At 42.2% G+C, this 17,688-nt stretch overlaps 1 protein-coding gene across 3 annotated transcripts in view; it reads left to right on the top strand.

Annotated features, from left to right (window-relative positions):
* SRRM4 (serine/arginine repetitive matrix 4) overlaps positions 1 to 17,688 on the top strand; it is a 150,241-nt gene that overhangs the window by 127,108 nt on the left and 5,445 nt on the right. The window contains exons 9-12 of one of the 3 annotated variants that reach the window (XM_048514124.1): positions 9,080 to 9,420; positions 12,318 to 12,506; positions 14,498 to 14,587; positions 16,165 to 16,311. In XM_048514124.1, coding sequence (XP_048370081.1) covers positions 9,080 to 9,420; positions 12,318 to 12,506; positions 14,498 to 14,587; positions 16,165 to 16,311 — 767 coding nt within the window. Of the gene's footprint in view, positions 1 to 9,079; positions 9,421 to 12,317; positions 12,507 to 14,476; positions 14,588 to 16,164; positions 16,312 to 17,688 lie in introns of all 3 variants that reach the window. The other 2 variants (XM_048514123.1, XM_048514125.1) reach the window with 2 other exon arrangements.

The raw sequence follows: 17,688 nt of genomic DNA, 5'->3' as shown, positions 1-17,688 counted from the left end.
CCTCAGCAGATGCCTCACTTCAGTTTATGGTAACACCAGTCCTTCAAGGATTGGTGCTTGTTGCATACACCGCTTTCCAAATTTCTGTCAGATTCTCTTTAAATGGCTTGATGTGCTTGGATTTCAAAGGTAAGAGGCTGTTTTACTGAGGACAAAAGCAATTGCCCTATCACTTGTGATCTTGTCTAAGGTACCAAACAAATGGCAGCATGCTGGTTCATGGGAACAGCAGGTGTTGTTTTACACGGGTACCACGCACCCATTTTGCTAAAGGCAGTGCTTCTTTCCGGAGTGAGAGCATTTTACATCATCTAGAGAGCACCACCATCAACAGGACAGGTCAATACATCCAGTTTCTGCTGCCTTAGCATTCATGTGTATTCCTTTACTTGTGTACATGCTAAAGATGAGGAGCGCTGACTCCCTTCCAAATCCAGAGATTTAATTTCTAGAAACCTAGGAGGAGGGGACTGAAATATGACAAATAGATGCCGTAACAGCTGGGGGTAGAGGCGGGAAAGCTGACAACTCTTATTGTATGCTTTAAATTGAAGACATTGTAATGTAGTTCATGTTGCCGTGCTCAGAGGATGAACATTCAGATTTAAGTAATAACATGTCATCCTTTGTAAAATCTCATTCAGACACCTCCTGCTGAGCTTGCTTGCAAAGGCACTAATTAGGAGTTAATTTTGGAAAAAAAGAATACTGTTTGGCTTAAGCTGCTAGGGAGCGCAAGTCTAGGGTCCTTCAAAGTTTAGGTGGCTTGAACCCTTCGTGTTGACTGGCCACCTTTTTTATTGTCCCTTCTCCGATGGCTTTAATTGAAGCCAAGTTCGTAGGAATCGGTCACCTACTGCATTCACTGTCAATCTCTGTCTGTCAGAAAAAGCTTCATTTCCACATGTTAAGTTACTGAGAAAGGCAGAGGCAAAGAAGTCTGGCAATCTTCCCTTCATACCTTAAAGAGCTAAAGAACTCTACCTCCTGCTGAGAGCTGGGTGGATTAATCTGACCCCATGTGTTTCCCATTTGCCATTCATCGTGCCCCCCCCCCCCATGCTGCACAGATTGTTTCTGATGAACCTTACCTCCTTTCTACAGCTTGATTCAAGACAGAGGCAAAAACATTTTTAACTCCTTTCTCCCAGGTGAAGAGCAGAGTTCTCTCCTTATGCTCTTTTGCTATTCCTATTTGCCTGTTTCTTGAATGATAGATGAAAAATCAGCATCTGCTAAAGCCCTTAACCCACCAAAGAGCCTACCAACCAAAGAAACACACGCTGATTAATACTTTGCCTGTATATTTGAAGTGAGCAGCTGAGGTGTAAAATACGAAGAGGAGTAGCCAAGACCTTCACACCGGATAGGAGGGGTTTAAGGAGGTTTTTGCTGCCTTACACCTTGGCTCATGAGAGGGTGAATCTGGTGGAGGAAGCCTTTCAGTTCTTACCCCATTCAGAACATGGCTTCTGGTAGAAATTAATGTCAGTCAGATAAGCTCATTTCTAAGTGCCCCATGTGCAGAATAGAATAGAATAGAATAGAATCTTTATTGGCCAAGTGTGATTGGACACACAAGGAATTTGTCTCCAGTGCATATGCTCTCAGTGTACATAAAAGAAAAATACATTTGTCAAGAATCATAAGGTACAGCACTTAATCATAAGGTACAGCACTTAATGATTGTCATATAGGTCTAGTAAGCAATCAGGAAACAATCAGTAGTAATGAAAACATAAAATGTAAAATCATAAAATAAAATAAAATAAAATAAAATGTCAGCACAGGCTATAGTCATACAGTCATAAGTGGGAGGAGATGGGTAATAGGAATGATGAAAAAAGTAGTGCAGTAATTATATAATAAGTATATAATAAATAGTTTAACATTATCGAGGGAATTATTTGTTTAACAGAGTGATGGCATTCGGGAAAAAACTGTTCTTATGTCTAGTTGTCTTGGTGTGCAGTGCTCTGTAGCGACGTTTAGAGGGTAAGAGTTGAAACAGTTTATGTCCAGGATGCGAGGGGTCAGTAAATATTTTCACAGCCCTTTTTTTGACCCGTGCAGTATACAGGTCCTCAATGGAAGGCAGGTTAGCAGCAATTGTTTTCTGCAGTTCTGATTATTCTCTGAAGTCTGTGTCGATCTTGTTGGGTTGCAGAACCAAACCACACAGTTATAGAGGTGCAGATGACAGACTCAATGATTCCTCTGTAGAACTGTATCAGCAGCTCCTTGGGCAGTTTGAGCTTCCTGAGTTGGCGCAGAAAGAACATTCTTTGTTGTGCTTTTTTGATGACATTTTTGATATTAGGTGACCATTTTAGGTCATGAGATATGATGGAGCCTAGAAATTTAAAGGTCTCTACTATTGATACTGTGTTGTCTAGTATTGTGAGAGGAGGTAGGATGGGAGGGTTTCTCCTGAAATCTACCACCATTTCTACGGTTTTAAGTGTGTATACAAATGATGTGCACAGGAACATACCCATCTCTGGGGCTGAGGTTTAGCAACACCTGACCATTGTAATTACATTAGACTTCTATGCTTGGGAAAGTATTCAGTGGCTGTAGATAAATAAGGGTTATTTCTTAATGTTGTGTTTTTAAATAACATTTAAATGTATTGTTTGCATAGGATTTTGCATATATATATATATATGTATTGAGCAGGCATAGAATGTTCATGAACATTCAAACTTCTCAGAAGTTTCTCAGTTTTTTAAGGTCAGCAGGTTGGGGGATAGAGTAGGGGATATGCAGCATTATCCACATTTTAGTCAATAGTGAGACTAACTGAAAAAGAGTGCAGTGCATCGATGGAGTGGAAATATTGATGTGCACATGTGGTGTGTATATGTGTGCAGGTGAATTTGAATAGGTAAGAATATGAGCGAATGGACACAGAGAAAGCACTGCATATGCAGATGTTCACACTTGTTTTTTTTCTGCTCAGGTCTCTGCTTGTTCTAGTGTCAGGAATCTCCTCCAGGGCAGAGGGATTTAACTTTGAAGTGAGAGCATTAAAAAAAATATCCTCCCCCCGCCCCAGGAGTGTTTTTGAGTGTGTTGTAAGATTGCCAGTTCCATATGGTTCAGAAAATTGATATCCATCTCTCTCCAAGGGGCCATTTTGAAACACAGTAAATGGGACCTGTTTAGCTTAATTGGAAAACAGGTTACGATTATACTTTCGTACCTATTAGAGTAGATGGCCTCTTGAGCTAAGCATTTAGTGGAAATTAAAGCCTGAGGTGTAAGTGGAAGTCTTCCGCTCCGCCCCCTCCCCTTTCCCTCTGGCTCAGTAAAATGTTTTGACCTAAACAAAACTCGATAATAACAGCCTCTTCTGAACCGTGTTTAATCAGATGTTTCCCCACAGTGGAATTTATTCCCTCATCAGTGTACTTCATCTAAACAAAACCCAGGGGTTATTATATGTCTCGTGTGCCCCACCCCCACCCAGTAAAAACGCAGAGGAGCAAGGTTTTCCCATTTTCTACTAAAACTGCGACAAAATGTAAGTGGTGTTAGAAGAAGACGTGCAGTCCCAATGAACTTAACACATTTAAATCAGTTAGAGGAATGAATTTGTTTTTGTACTGAAAAGTTCACACTGCCTGCTGACCAGTTAAAAACTCTTGTCACTAGAAATTGTCATAGCCAGAAGAATCAATAGGCGGAAGGAAGGAAACTCAAAGGGGCTTACAATTTCCTTTCCTTTCCTCTCCCCACCACCGACACTTTGTGAGGTAGGTGGGGTTGGGAGAGTTCCAAAGACCTGTGATGACCCCAGGTTACCCAGCAGGCTTCATGTGTAGAAGCTGGGAAACAAATCCAGTCCACCAGATAAGACTTTGCCGCTCATGTGGAAGAGTGGGAAATCAAACCTGCTTCTCCAGATTAGAGTCTACCTGCTATTAACCAGTACATGACACAGGCAGGCAGAAAGGAAGCAAGGAAGGAAGCAATGTAAAGCAGAAGCATAGCAATGCAGTACTGGGGGCAGCCATCACACTACATAGCAGGTGTTCATTAATCTTAAACTGATACAGGTTCAGGCTGGGGCAGACTATTGGGACTTAGCAGCATCCCTCAATGTTGACTTCTGTCTATCTGTTATGCTTTTTATCTCCCCTTCCTCCAGGGTTCTCCCCTCGTTCATAGGTAGGTTAGGCTGAGTATGTGATTGGCTTTGGAAGAAGAAGAAGAATTGGATTTATATCCCCCTTTCTCTCCTATAGGAGACTCAAAGGGGCTTACAAACTCCTTTCCCTTCCCCCCAGCAAACACCCTGTGAGGTAGGTGGGGCTGAGAGAGCTCAGAAGAACTGTGACTAGCCCAAGGTCACCCAGCTGGCGTGGGTTGGAACGTACAGGCTAATTTGAATTTCCCAAATAAGCCTCCACAGCTCAAGCGGCAGAGCGGGGAATCAAACCCAATTCCTCCAGGTTAGAGTGCACCTGCTCTTCACCACTACACCGTCACCACTTAATCATCCAGAGAGCTTCATGGCATAGTGAGGATTTGAACCCAGATTGCTCTTGTTCTAGTCTGATTCTCTGTGCCACTCTGTCTGTGCTTACCAACTCATTGCTTACATTCATTTTAGAAGCAGCTGTAGAACAGTTGAAAGCAGGTGCAGGGTAGTCCAGGTAGTGCAAGCTTCAGGGTTTTTTCCTGGGCCAGAGGATTTGAGCAAGATCTCTGTACTGGCGACTTTCCCAGAATGGGACCACCATCCTGTCTCTGCCAATTTGTTTGTTCTCTTCCTCTGGTCCCTATCAACAAGACCACCCTCAGAAAAGAAGGTACAGCAATTGCTTCCTTCTTGTCTTTTTCTCTATTCCCTCTTAGAAAGCTTGCTCATTAGTTTGGGTTGCTTTAGTTGGGCTTAGTCGAAGATATTATCCTACTGGTACTTTTGGATTTTTCTGGTATTTTTTGGATTTTTTTTTTCTTTCCTAATGGATTGACACCATGGATAGCTCCTGCGCTCTGCACGTCAAACAAAAGGGTGTATTTGTTTTGTATAATACATTCTGCTGCAGCTACGCAAGGATATGAAACCTTGGAATATTACAGAGTTTACTTTTAGGTTCCAATATTTTCCTAAGAGCCAGATATTTGGCTGGGGGTGAACTCATCACCTAATGTCAAATACTATGGGTTTTTTTGAAAAAAAAATCCCCGTGTTTGCACTGAATCACAGAAGACATGCTGCTATTGATTTGGGACCTGATTTGGGACCTCACCATACAAAGAAGGAACAATCTAGCTTTTCTTAGATGTTCTTATATCCCAGTTGAAGCAATGGGATGGTGTTTATCTAGGACTGATCAATCTCATTAATTTCAGCAGGAATCAGTTGGAACACATTTGGGGGAAGTGTGCTACATTATCTGTAACATCAATAACAAAGTGAATGTTTGAAATACTAGCAGATTTGTTCTGGCAAAAACTAGAGCCCCCATTATCAGATGTGTGGAAGATTGTCATTTAGCAGATATGCAAGTCCAACTTGACTTTGCTGTTGGGGTTCGTGTTAGCATAGAATGGTGAACAAGAAATGTAAAAGGGGAAAATGGTGAGCCAAAAGGCTATTGAAAAACAAGTGACCCTGTCTGGGTTATTTCTGTACAAAGCTCTGTTGTACACAAGGTAAGTATCACAACAGCTCTTATCGGTAACCCAGCCTTCCTAGCAGTCACTGCTGTTGTAAATGGGCCACTATGTCCTTGTACATTTGAGTTTTGCATCGAAATGTTGCACATTGTAGGTCCTACAACTCTGTTCAGCTAATTAAGGTGATCTCCTCCAGCATAAGGAGCTTCCCTTGTGAAAGTATCTCTGTTAACAGAACAGATCCATAGGATCCGACCCATTATCTCTTGCAAGGAGATTGGGCTCCAGCATTTTCCTTTCCATGTTTCCCACACACGTCACCTACTAGTAAAGTAGCTGTCCCTTATGTGAACAACTGGTCTTGCATAACAGAGTCAGGCACAGACAAGATAGGAGGCTCTTCATGTGTAGGAAACTACCCCTGTATGCAGAAAAATATGATTTGAAAAGAAAAAGGGAAACCCTTTAAAAACCAGTTGTGGTAGGTTTTCCGGGCTGTGTGGCCGTGGTTTGGTAGATCTTGTTCCTAATGTTTTGCCTGCATCTGTGGCTGGCATCTTTAGAGGTGTATCAGAGAGAAGTGAACAAGATCTACCAGACCACGGCCACACGGCCCAGAAAGCCCACAACAGCTGAGTCTAGCCGTGAAAGCCTTCAATAATAAAACCCCTTTTAAAATAAAATAAAAACCCTCTTTAAAAAAACCCTGGTAGATTTATTTATTTCATTTATATCCCACCATCCTCTGCAACGGAGACCCAAAGCAGCTCACACCATGCTCTCTTCTCAATTTTATTTTCGTAGTAACAATGGAGGTTCTCCAAGGTAGTCTAGGGATTTGAACCTGTGTCTTTCACATCCTAGTTCAGGGCTCTAACCATTGCACCATATTGGCTGATGAGGTCTGACAATTCTCCAAAAGGGATGAAATATTAAAAGTGCAAAGTGTCAGTTAAAGCCTGCTCAACTTTCTGAGAGCTTGGAGAATCCTGGGTGGGAGGATGATTTGGAAGGATTTCCATATTGCTTCCCTCTCCTGAGGTTCCTTGCAGGTGCCCAGTTTGTGTGTAGGTATATGGCAATCATGAATAATGCTTCATACACTTGATGAAGTAGAATCTGATTCACAATTCCTCCTATCATAGTAACTCTATAATCTCTCATGTTTGTTGCTGGACTTTGTCCAGACTGGGATTTTTTTGGGGGGAGGGGGGTGACAGGGGAACAGGTATGTTCATGATCTTACATAACACATGGGCATATTGCACCATTAATGCCCTAACAGCACATGTAACAGAGAAATCGAAAAGCTTCTCCAGAATACATATTAGTCTAAAATCAGAGATTAATGAGTAGAGGCATATCTTAGAAGTGACTCGGCATGTATGGGTGCTGGTATCATCCTGGGAATATATAGCGGCCACATACAGAATGTGACCTCTGTGTGAATTGGAGATAATGTGTGAGAGCCAGAATGTTTTGCTAGATCTTGTAACATGGGGTGGGGAGGGATAATTCTGAACTCATATAGAACCCAGGATCCCTCTCTAACGGGATCTGGTTATACTGGGGTCTAAAGTGTTTGTAACATGAAAGCCAAGATCCAGGGTTCCCCTGAACTCTTACTCTAACATGTAGCCCAGGAAAAAAACCTTCCTTTTGATCACCTCTCTCCAAGAAGTATTTTTAATTTTTGTATGCTCTGTGGGCCCGCATAAAAAAATCCAAGGTGATGAGTTGAACTGGTACCTTTTAAGCCCAGATATTAAAAAATTAGGAGGAAAAAAACCCGTAAAAGAATTAACTTGGAAGTGATGATTTTAAAACAATGACAAAGCATTACAATCAAAGGAATCAAACACTTGATTGGCACTGTGGATTGAAGAGAGAGGGTTTTATGTTTTTTTTTCTCTTGTCATTTGAGACTCTAATGTTGGACTTACATTGCCCGCTCTTCCCTTTTTCTTACACCTTACCCTACTAAAGGAGGAATTCTTGATTGGTAAGTGGATGCTAACCGCAAGATGCTAGGGCATTTCTTAGAGGTCACTCAAAAATATTAGAAATACCTTCTACAAGGGGAAAAAAACGCACAAAGCAATACATGTCTACCTTTTCTCTAGAGGGAGATTTTTTTCCTTTCCTTTTTTCCTTTTTTGGTTTTCCTTTTCTCTTTTTTATTCAGTTACAATTTCTAATGATCACAGTTGTTTGCTAGTTTTTTTTCCTTTCCTTCATACCTAAATATACATTTTTTTTGTTTATTTGTGGATTTAGCCATCCTGTATCCTTACTGAGGGCACATTTTTTAAAAAAACCAAATGAGAGGTGATTGTATAGGGCATGATCCAGCCAAAGTGAACCCTTTACAGAGCCCAAATCAATGCATGCATACTTGGAAACTAGCCTCCACTGAGTTTAATTGAACATACTACTCTGTAGGCCATAACTGAACGAAACGTGGGAGATCCAACGTTAGATCGACTAATGTATTTTTTTAAGGTTAAGTATGAAATGGGACTGCAATTGAGTGGGAGGGTGACCTTAATTCTTCCCCTGTACAATTTCCCCAATAAAAATATCTGGTGGAACAATTGGAACAATATTTGAACAGTATTTTCCCCATTAGGGAAAAAAGACAAGAATGTATGGCTACCAAGGCTAATAATAGCTCAAAGAGGCTGATTTGTATTGGGAAAATGGAGTTAGAGGAAGGTTTCATTGCTTCTCCTGCACTGTAGCCCCAATCCAGATCTGCTATTTAATCATTTTAAAAGATGTTGGAAGATCTGCTCACAAATTTTTACGAGTTTGTCTAATTGAGTCCAGTGTGTGCTTGCGACATGAAGCTTTGTCAGTTTCGGCATAGGAAAGAATTTAAGCAGGTTGCTTAAGTCTCTCCCTTTACAATCCATGGGATGTATGAGTGCTTAACTTTGGCTGACTCATGCTCACTGGATTTTTTCCCACTTTGTTTGATTTCTAAGGCAAATGTCATCTTTTCTTTGAAGCGCCACATATTTGATTTTTTGACCTTTTTTCGTTTAAGGAAAAAGTTTTGATTTTGGGTCCTTTTTATTTATATCTCTTTTAAAATCTTTCATTCAACATGGATCGCATGCTTAATACTCTTTGCATGATGCCTTAAAATCTTCCAGTTATATCCGGGGGAAAAAAAGTCATTTCTTCTTTCTGTGGTTTTCTTTCAGGGAGATGTGCTTTTAGTTCTGACTTCTTTGTTTCCTTCCTTTCTTCTTTCTTTCCTCCTACCTTTCTTTCTTTCTTTCTTACTTTCTTTCTTACTTTCCTTTGGTTACAGACTGTGCATCATGATGGTAAAAAAGGGTTTATTTGGAAAAAACTATGTATCTGTATAATTGACAAAACTAATACATTCCTTTTGTTTAAAATCTATTTAAACATTGGCAAATGGCTCTTTTGCTTGCAGATTTCAAAGTCTGGGTCTTCTGCTGTCCTCTTTAAAAAAGCAGAAGGTCAGCTTGGCAAGCTAGCCAGACAGAAGCTAAACGGAGAACGGTATGAATATGACTCAGGAAATGATACTTCTTCCCCTCCGTCTACTCAGACAAGCTCATCCAGGTCCAAGGGCAGCCAGGAAGCAAGCTGTCCAGTCCATGATGGCTTGGGCCAGACCTTCTCTTCTGAGAAGGTCAGCAGTGACAGCAGCTCCGATTCAGGAAACTCCTTCACCAGCGGCTTCTCTCGTACTAAGGGAACAACTTTTGAAGACCCACATCCATCTCCGCAGGCTCACGCAAACGATCAAAGGTCAGTAATCAAAGGCAAAGTGATGGCCCAGACTCACTCTCTCTCTCTCTCTCTCTCTCTCTCTCTCTCTCTCTCTCACACACACACACACACACACACACACACACACACACACACACACACACACACACACACACACACACACACACACACCCCTTTAATGGCATCAGTAAAATTTTACATCAAGAGCTCAGTTAAAATACAACAGGCAAAACTGAAACAAGGAATCCAGCAATATCATTGGTCCATCTTTTACTAGCATCATTTAGAAGCAGTCTAGTCATTCCTAAATCTAAAGTAGGTGGAAGGCTATTAATATGGGGTTCTATGTATTGTCTTCTCCTGGCTTTATGTTTAGTACAATGCAGTAGGATGTGTTGGAATTGCCCAGACTCATGGACTAAGTGGACAGCTGGACAACTTAGCTTTTTCTAGCAGCCACAAGAGCAATGGGGAAACCACATGAGCCCATCCCTGGCAAAATGACTGGCCCATGTTTGGATAATAAATAACCCCATAGCAGGCCATTTGCAAACAGGGTCGGGGTATCACACATACTTGGGTATATTTTAAAAAAGAGAGAACAAGAGAGAGAGAGAAATCAAGGTGGGGAGCTTGGTCCACAAAATGACCTATGGGCTGAGTATGCTCCAGATGGGCTGAGTATGCTCCAGATGTTGAGACAGTTAAGGATCTGTTCTGGAGAAGAGCAGAAAAAGGCAATTAGCCTAACCAAATCCCTGAAAGCATACAAAATCTTGGCAGTTTGGGATAGAGGATTTCCAAAATGTCCTTCCCCCGATTCCTCGTGGACCTCCTTCCCTCCCCTCCCCTCCCCCAGGGCAGGTGGGCCACAACCAGATGCTGGTCATTCTCCTCCCTAACCCCTCCTTCCCCCTCCCCTCATGGTGGTGGGTCTTGACCAATTGCCAGCCCCCCTCCCCTTCCCTTGTCCCATTATAAAATAAACATACTCGAAGATAAAATGGAGGAATCTGTAATATGCACTCATTTCATGGTTGTTTATGTTCTTTCAATAAGCAAACAAAGTGAATTCAGTAGGAAAAGCTAATGAGGAGTAAACTTGTATTCTTTTTTTCCCTTTGTAAATGAAGGCCTTCTTCCTTTGTGTTTCTGCACCCCCTTTTCTCTAGTGGCAGACTGCAAGTATATTTGTCACATCTTTCCCCAAGAGAGCGATCACTCAGTGGAAAGTGTTCTTGTCCCCCTCCTATTTCTTTGCATTTCTTTCTTCTCCTCTCTCCATGCTCTTTTCTTCGGCTTTGCTACAGGTTCTGTTTGTTTGTTCATTTCGTTTTGTTCCTGCTGAGAGCTGTAATTGTGTGGAGCTAAACTGTGAACATTTGTTTTAAAATCAAATCAAAAAGTTATTTTTTTAAAAAAGGCGATTGCCCTTAGCATTAGAGCTGCCCTACGCATTACTCTGCTCTGGAGGAAGCTGCTGACATTGGCTTATAAATGCCTAAAGGGGAGACATGGGATGGGAATGGGAGAATAATGTTCCTGCACTTCAAAGGAGAGGAATGTTCTCAGATTTGCATTCAACAGAGTAGTTGTTTTCTAGAAAGAATGGTGATGAAAGCTAGTTGGAGGTTCTTTTGGTTCTCCTTTGAGCTGCTTGACTGAACATGACTCTGGTAACAGATCCCTCCTTCCAGGGAGCCTTCTCTGTTAAGTGTGTCATGGACTACAAATCCCATCTGCCCCTGCCAGCATATCCAATTGGCCATGCTGGCAGGGGCTGATGGGAATTGTAGTCCATCAACATCTGGAGAGCCGCAGGTTGCAGACCCCTGGTTTAGAGGCAGAGCCATACCTTATGGTTCCATACACTTGTCCTTGTTTCTGCATCCCCATTGCTACTGTGAGATAGTTGGTGGTCACTTCAGCTGCTGCCAAAAATCTGCTCTCCATAGTCTGGGGGTCATGATATCAGAGAGATTAAGCTATAGAGATAAGAAAAAAGAAGAGTTACTCAACCCTCACTTCCTGTTCTCACTGGAAAGTTGCCATTTCAGTGGCAGGACAATGATGAAGAGATCAATGATCGCTTCTCTCTAGGAGGAATGCCCCATTTTCCTGGCATTGGTTGTTACCCGAACTGCTGCATGCCACTGAAAACTGAAGGTGTCAATTGTGCTGTACTGAGACTGGCAACTCTTGAGTTTTTGCATGATTGGGAAGCTATATAACAACGTGGTTCAAAAGCCATCAAGAAAGCTGGACCCCTGTACAAAATTTCAAGTGACACTATCGCAGCTTTAGAAGGTTGTAATCTGCAAGAGTCCTGGGCTGAGCACACTCAACAGGAGGTAGTCAGCCAGGGCAGAAAAGCATCTTAAAAGAGGCCAAGCACCAAACTTTGACCAAATAAGAAACAGGGTCAGAGATGGGCTCTCCAGGACCAAGGACAGCTCCAAGATAGCTGACAACTTGCTTTAGCCAGTTCCAAGCTGAACCAAACACTTATATCCTCTTTCCTACCCTACTGTGTGAAAAAATTAAAGGGGAGTTAAGATGTGTGTTTTCTGATGGCTGTTTTGGTGGATTTTTCAAGATAGTGCTGGAAGTCATGATGCTTTGGGGGAATCTCATGGTAAGTTCTGGCCTACATATGGAGTCACTTCTAATGGACTGTGGTTCAAGATCAAAAACAAGAGGGTTTTTTCAGTATTGGGTTGCATTTTTGACTCCTTTATGGAGAGAAATCCAGGATCATAGACATAATTTCCCCCCTGAGCTCCCTGACAGCTATTCCTTGGCATCTGTGTTCAGGTCTTCACTTGGAATAGGATTTAATCCTAGGCTAAAGCCAGCAGAGTTTTGTGCAACAGTGCCCTATATAACATTCCTGGATGGGAAATGTCTCTTTTCAGAAGATGGCCACTGCAGTCTATTAGACATTCAGAGAAGAAGAAACACAGCCCAGACTCCACCCCTTTTCCCAGCTCACCGCTTAGGTCATCCGTCCAAAACAAGTCCTCCACCAGCAGATCATCGCCAGAGTCCAGCCATTCCCATTTATTGCATCACAAGTCAAGCCGATCCTGCTCCTCAGGGACAAGGTGAGCCTTAGGACTTTTGGGTTAATAACAGGACTACCTGTTTCCAAAATCCTGTCAGGCAGGTCAGGAAAAAACCGCCAGGAAGCCCCCAAAACACACCGGCTAAAGATGAATTTACATTAGGAGTGGCCAGCCTATGGTGCTCCAGATGTTCGTGGACTACAATTCCCATCAGCCCCTGCCAGCATGTCCAATTGACAATGCTGGCTGGGACTGATGGGAATTGTAGTCCATGAACATCTGGAGCACCATAGGTTGGCCACCCCTGATTTACAGGATCATGGAATAATTTTGTTTATTCCCCTGATGTGTGTTACACGAGGCTTTCCCATCATTTGTGTTACAATTCAATGAAAATACCACAAATGCTTTCCTGTGGTTTCACTTCTATGGGTAACTTTTTTTTAAACTTTTCTCCAAGTTGGTCGGTTGCTTGTATACATTTAGGGTTTTCTCTCCCCGCAGAAGTGGAATGGGTTCTTCCTTTTGACCATCGAGACTGAAGGAAGGACTGGCCATTTTCAAGGGTCAGCTCTTTGAGCAAATACTTTGTTCTACTACTGGGGGCTGCTGCAGTGCTTTTCGCTGTATCAGCAGTGCTGAAGTAATACCTGGTGGCAAAATTAAAACAGGGCAGGAATTATAACACTGCACAGAAAAGAAAAGTGCTGGTAAAGGATAAAAGGGAAGAAATTACTTCTGTGTGCTGATCTACAGAGAATGCATAGTGAAGCAGTAGTCTGTGCTCTAGTTCGTGATGTCCAATCTTTGTTATCCCGAAATGGCAGCACGATCCAGTTTGTGAGCTGCAACCTTGAATGCCTGAAACAAATATCCACTTTTTAAGCGACCTGGAGTTCATTGCAGAAAGTTGATAAAGGCTTTTCTAAGTAAATAGTTTAAACAAGTAAATTTTACACAGTACTCAAAGCGGCATAACATTTTCTGCAAATGTCCGGGCCTCCACATTCTGCATTGATTGCTCCTCTACCACCCTTCAAAAAAATTAACTTACCAAAGAAATGCTTTCCTTTGTTGTCTTCGTGCTTCTGAGATGAAGAAGAAAGCTGTGTGGCTTTTTAAAGTATTCCAGACATGCTCATTTGTGTCTCAAAGCCAAGCGTGTTCATTGAGAGTTCTGAACTGAGGTTACAAATGATTCTTGCGCTGCCACCTGGGAGTTCTAAATTGAATTACAAATAATTTTTTAAGTTCTAGTGCTGCCATTTGGGAATTTTGGTTTGATCTAGTAGGTTTTGAGAATGTGGCAATGTGATGAATGCCGCTGATTGTGCGAGTACAAAAAGAAGTACTTTCCCTGGAAATATATTTCATTTTAAACTATGCAAGACTCGTTCACGATCCTCAGAAATACCCAATTCAACAACATTTGAGCATGCACCAATAGCAATTACTTGGTAGATGTTAAACCAATACCTTCACACATGCCAAATGCCGCCAACAGTACAAAAAGAAAACCATCTGAAATGCTGTTTGTATTAAATTATGGATTAAGGACTGATGTTCACATCAATGCAAGCGCATGGGATGTTCTTCTCCAGGAAGAAAACTGGTGATACAAGCAGGATAGTCTTGATATATTTTTAACACATTTGTGAAGATTGCAGCACCACTAACTGTAACCCCAAGAAGGGACTCAAAGAGGGTAAATCACACATATTGATGTCAGAGGCGTAGCTCCGGGGGGGAGGCGCAACACACCGGGTGTGTGCCCCTCTGGGGGTGTGGCGGGGGCATGGCGTTCTGGGTGGGACAGGGGAGTTCCGGGGTGGGACAGGGGCAGAAGACACATTCGTGCACCCAGCACTTTTCCCCCTTGTTACGCCTCTGATTGATGTATGTAAATGACCCTAACATCCGGTTCCCAATATCTGCAGTTGGGTCTCCAATATCTGCAGTCCTTTTCTTCTGCCCATTTCCTATAGTCTCATGCTTCTTACCTATTTTAGATCCTCTTCACGTTCCCCCAGCTATTCATCCAAGTCATGCAAGAGAAGTTCAGGAAGCCGGAGCTCAAGAACACGCCGAAGCCCCAGCTATTCTCGATACAGCCCTGGCAGGTATGGCTTCTATAGGCTGCATCTTATCCCCATGTTGTCACTGCAAGATGGTTAGAGTGTTCTGACAAAATAGATAAGACACTGAGAGATCCTAGACTGAATCTTCCCTGCTCCTTTTAAAATACAATAACAACCACACAAGGGCTCAGTTTGGATCAAGGCTGTATAGGGAAGGGAGAGCAGGACTTCACCCTTCTACTAACTCATGGTTTGCTAATCCGAACTGGGCTCTGTATACTGATATAACCTCTTTTCTCCCCTTTATAGAGCTACTAAATGTATTGGGGGTGGGTCAGTTAGTGAATATTCAGGGATGGAAGTGTTGCTGTCCATATGCCTCTCATCTAAATTAATCTCCTGTGAGTCTGCAATGATTGCTAAAATGATACTAAAAGTGGCCCAGTTTTCAGACTGTTTTCCTGAGAGTGTGGGGTTCTTTGGAAGGTTGCCAGTGTCCTTCAGTGAGAAGATCAATTATAGGAGGCAAACCTTCCCCAAACAGCTTGTGTGCTATGAAAAATATGCAACCATGGAAAAGAGTAATCTAGGTAATATCCTCAGTCCCAGTGCTCCACATGAACTAAATGTGCTCCTTAAAAAAATCCCAGAGAAATAGACGTAGAAAAAGTATAACAGACTTCCCTCTGTGATACACCTCTGACGATGCCAGCCACAGATGCAGGCGAAATGTTAGGAAAAAGATCCACCAGACCATGGCCACACAGCCCGGAAAACCCACCACAACCAGACATAGAAAGGTTCCCCAAAGACTGAATATCTGACACGCAGGAAGTTTATACAATACATTTTATTGGTTTTGATGAACCATTTTGCTTCAGGGACTTTGCTCAGGGAATAATCCCAGCTCTGTATATATTTATAAAATTAATCAGACCAAAGGTCTATATATTTACTCATGTGCTTTGTTTATTAGCCCGCCTTTCTCACTGGGACTCAAGGAGGAGTACAAGATATAAGGCAATTCAATTAGACAGCATAATACATCCAGTAAACAATGCAACAATACTAGGATTACAGAATTAGAAAACAGTGCAAACAAAAAGTCTAAGGCATCGCATATGTAATCTAGATCCTGCTTCTCACAGTGACCCATTAGGCACAGAGAGGGAATGAAGGCGATAGTTTTCCCTGGCTATTTGTCCCACAGCTATTGGTGTGCAGAGAATCTAGACATGGAAATTCCAATGAATAATTCTGGGAATAATTTCTGAGAATGTGGGTCATCATGAAAAATTACTAGCTGTTCGACATGTTTTTTTAGAAATGCCAACACCAGTAAAAAAGAATACTCAATATACATTCCAGCCATCCAGTAAGAACAGAAAGATTTATAAATATTCTCGTACAAAAGCAAAACAGTTCCAGAGAGAGATTATCACACAGCGATGGGGCTACAAAGACTTTGCTTGCAGTGGGATTACTGTAAGAAGACCTGATTTGATACTTGGTGTTGCAGAAAGAGTGTTTATAGAGATACTCTCAGAGAAGAGGACAGGTCATACAGCTGAACGAGAGTGAGGCAAATGATGGCCCTGTCTGGAATTATCATTTCTTAGGGATCGTGAACGAGATCACAGATACGGTTCCAGCGGGAAGGAGTCTGACCGGCATCATGACCGCCGACGTCGCAAACAGTCTTATTCTCCCATGAGGAAGCGTAGAAGAGATTCTCCTAGCCACCTGGAAGCACGGCGCATAACAAGGTGAGGAGGCCCTGCTCAATAAGTTAAGAACATAAAGATGTTCTTATAATGAATCAGACTAGAGCAGTGTCTGAAGGCCTTTCATGAATTTGTACAGTATCTCCATTTAAAACTATCTAAGCCATTAGCCTGCATTCTGTCAGATAATTATGCACTGTATGAAATACTCTGTTTTGGCTGTCCTGAATTTACTGTCCACTGGTTTAATTATGTGACTCCTAAACTCTAATAATATGAGCAAAGGGGGGGGGGGGGAGAGATCTGGCTATCTTTGGTTTGCATTTCTGTCCTGTCTCCCATTAACCTTTTTGTTTTGTAAACCAAAGAGCATCAAATGTGCTTTTAATTGCCTTTTCTTGGAGGGAAGGCGTTCCATTACTAGATTGTTTTAGTTGCCCATTTCTGTGACTTTGTAGACCTAAAAACCCTTTAGAGATAGGCTCATTACAACTGTACACAAACATTCAGAACCACATGGTTCTCGATCACACCCTCACACTCATGTCAATCAATGTAAACTAATCTGCAATAACAATTTCTGCTATCAGTATTTGTGATAATGGAAAGTGAATTCAAATGATTTGTTCAGGTGGTAATTCCAAAAAAGAAGAAAAATAGGGCTATACCAAGCAATGCGTCAGCAAACCAAAAAGAGGGAATAGGCACAAGGTGACTTTATTGTCATGTACAGCCTCTATCAATAGAAAAACTCAACTGCTGCGGAAAGGTTAATCAAAAAGAACTCTAATCCCCTTGATGAAGCTTAAGTGGCAAAAAGCGTAGGGGCTGCATATGACAATAAAGCTGTCACAAGTCACCTTGCATCTTTCCCCCCTTTTTTGGTTTGCTATTCAGGTGGTATTAGGTTCCTCTACTTGTAATCTCTTCTCTTGGAAGTTTCCCTCAAATCTGAAATGGATAGCACACTTAGATGGAGAAAGCTGCCACAAAATCACAGACTGAAGACTTATTCTTCACTCAGAACATATTACAGTTTATATCAGCAATGGAGTTGGCAATATCTGGGGCCTGCAGCTCCAGAAGCCTGGCTTCAGGGAAGTACTGCTGGGCCAATCTCTTCTGCACCACAAAGCTCCACTTTCAAGACAGCCAACTGAGAAAGCACACCTTTCCTAGGAAGTTCCAATGAGCGCTGCTAAGATCAGTTGACTGAAGGGTCCAATAAAATCTAGGCTGTGGTAGTCAGATATTGCCGCTAGGCTGGACCTTTCAGACCAACCAACTTGTCCATAGTGTGAAGACTGTGCTGGTTCTGTTGAGCCCGATTCCTGATTCCTGCCTGTCTGATTGACCTCTTGCCTCCTCGCTTCCCTGTACATGCCTCATGGATTTCTGACTTCTGTGCTTCACCATAGC

Source organism: Sphaerodactylus townsendi, linkage group LG13 (assembly GCF_021028975.2).
Source record: "Sphaerodactylus townsendi isolate TG3544 linkage group LG13, MPM_Stown_v2.3, whole genome shotgun sequence".
Lineage (NCBI taxonomy): Eukaryota > Metazoa > Chordata > Lepidosauria > Squamata > Sphaerodactylidae > Sphaerodactylus > Sphaerodactylus townsendi.
This window is presented reverse-complemented; position numbering and strand designations above follow the sequence as displayed.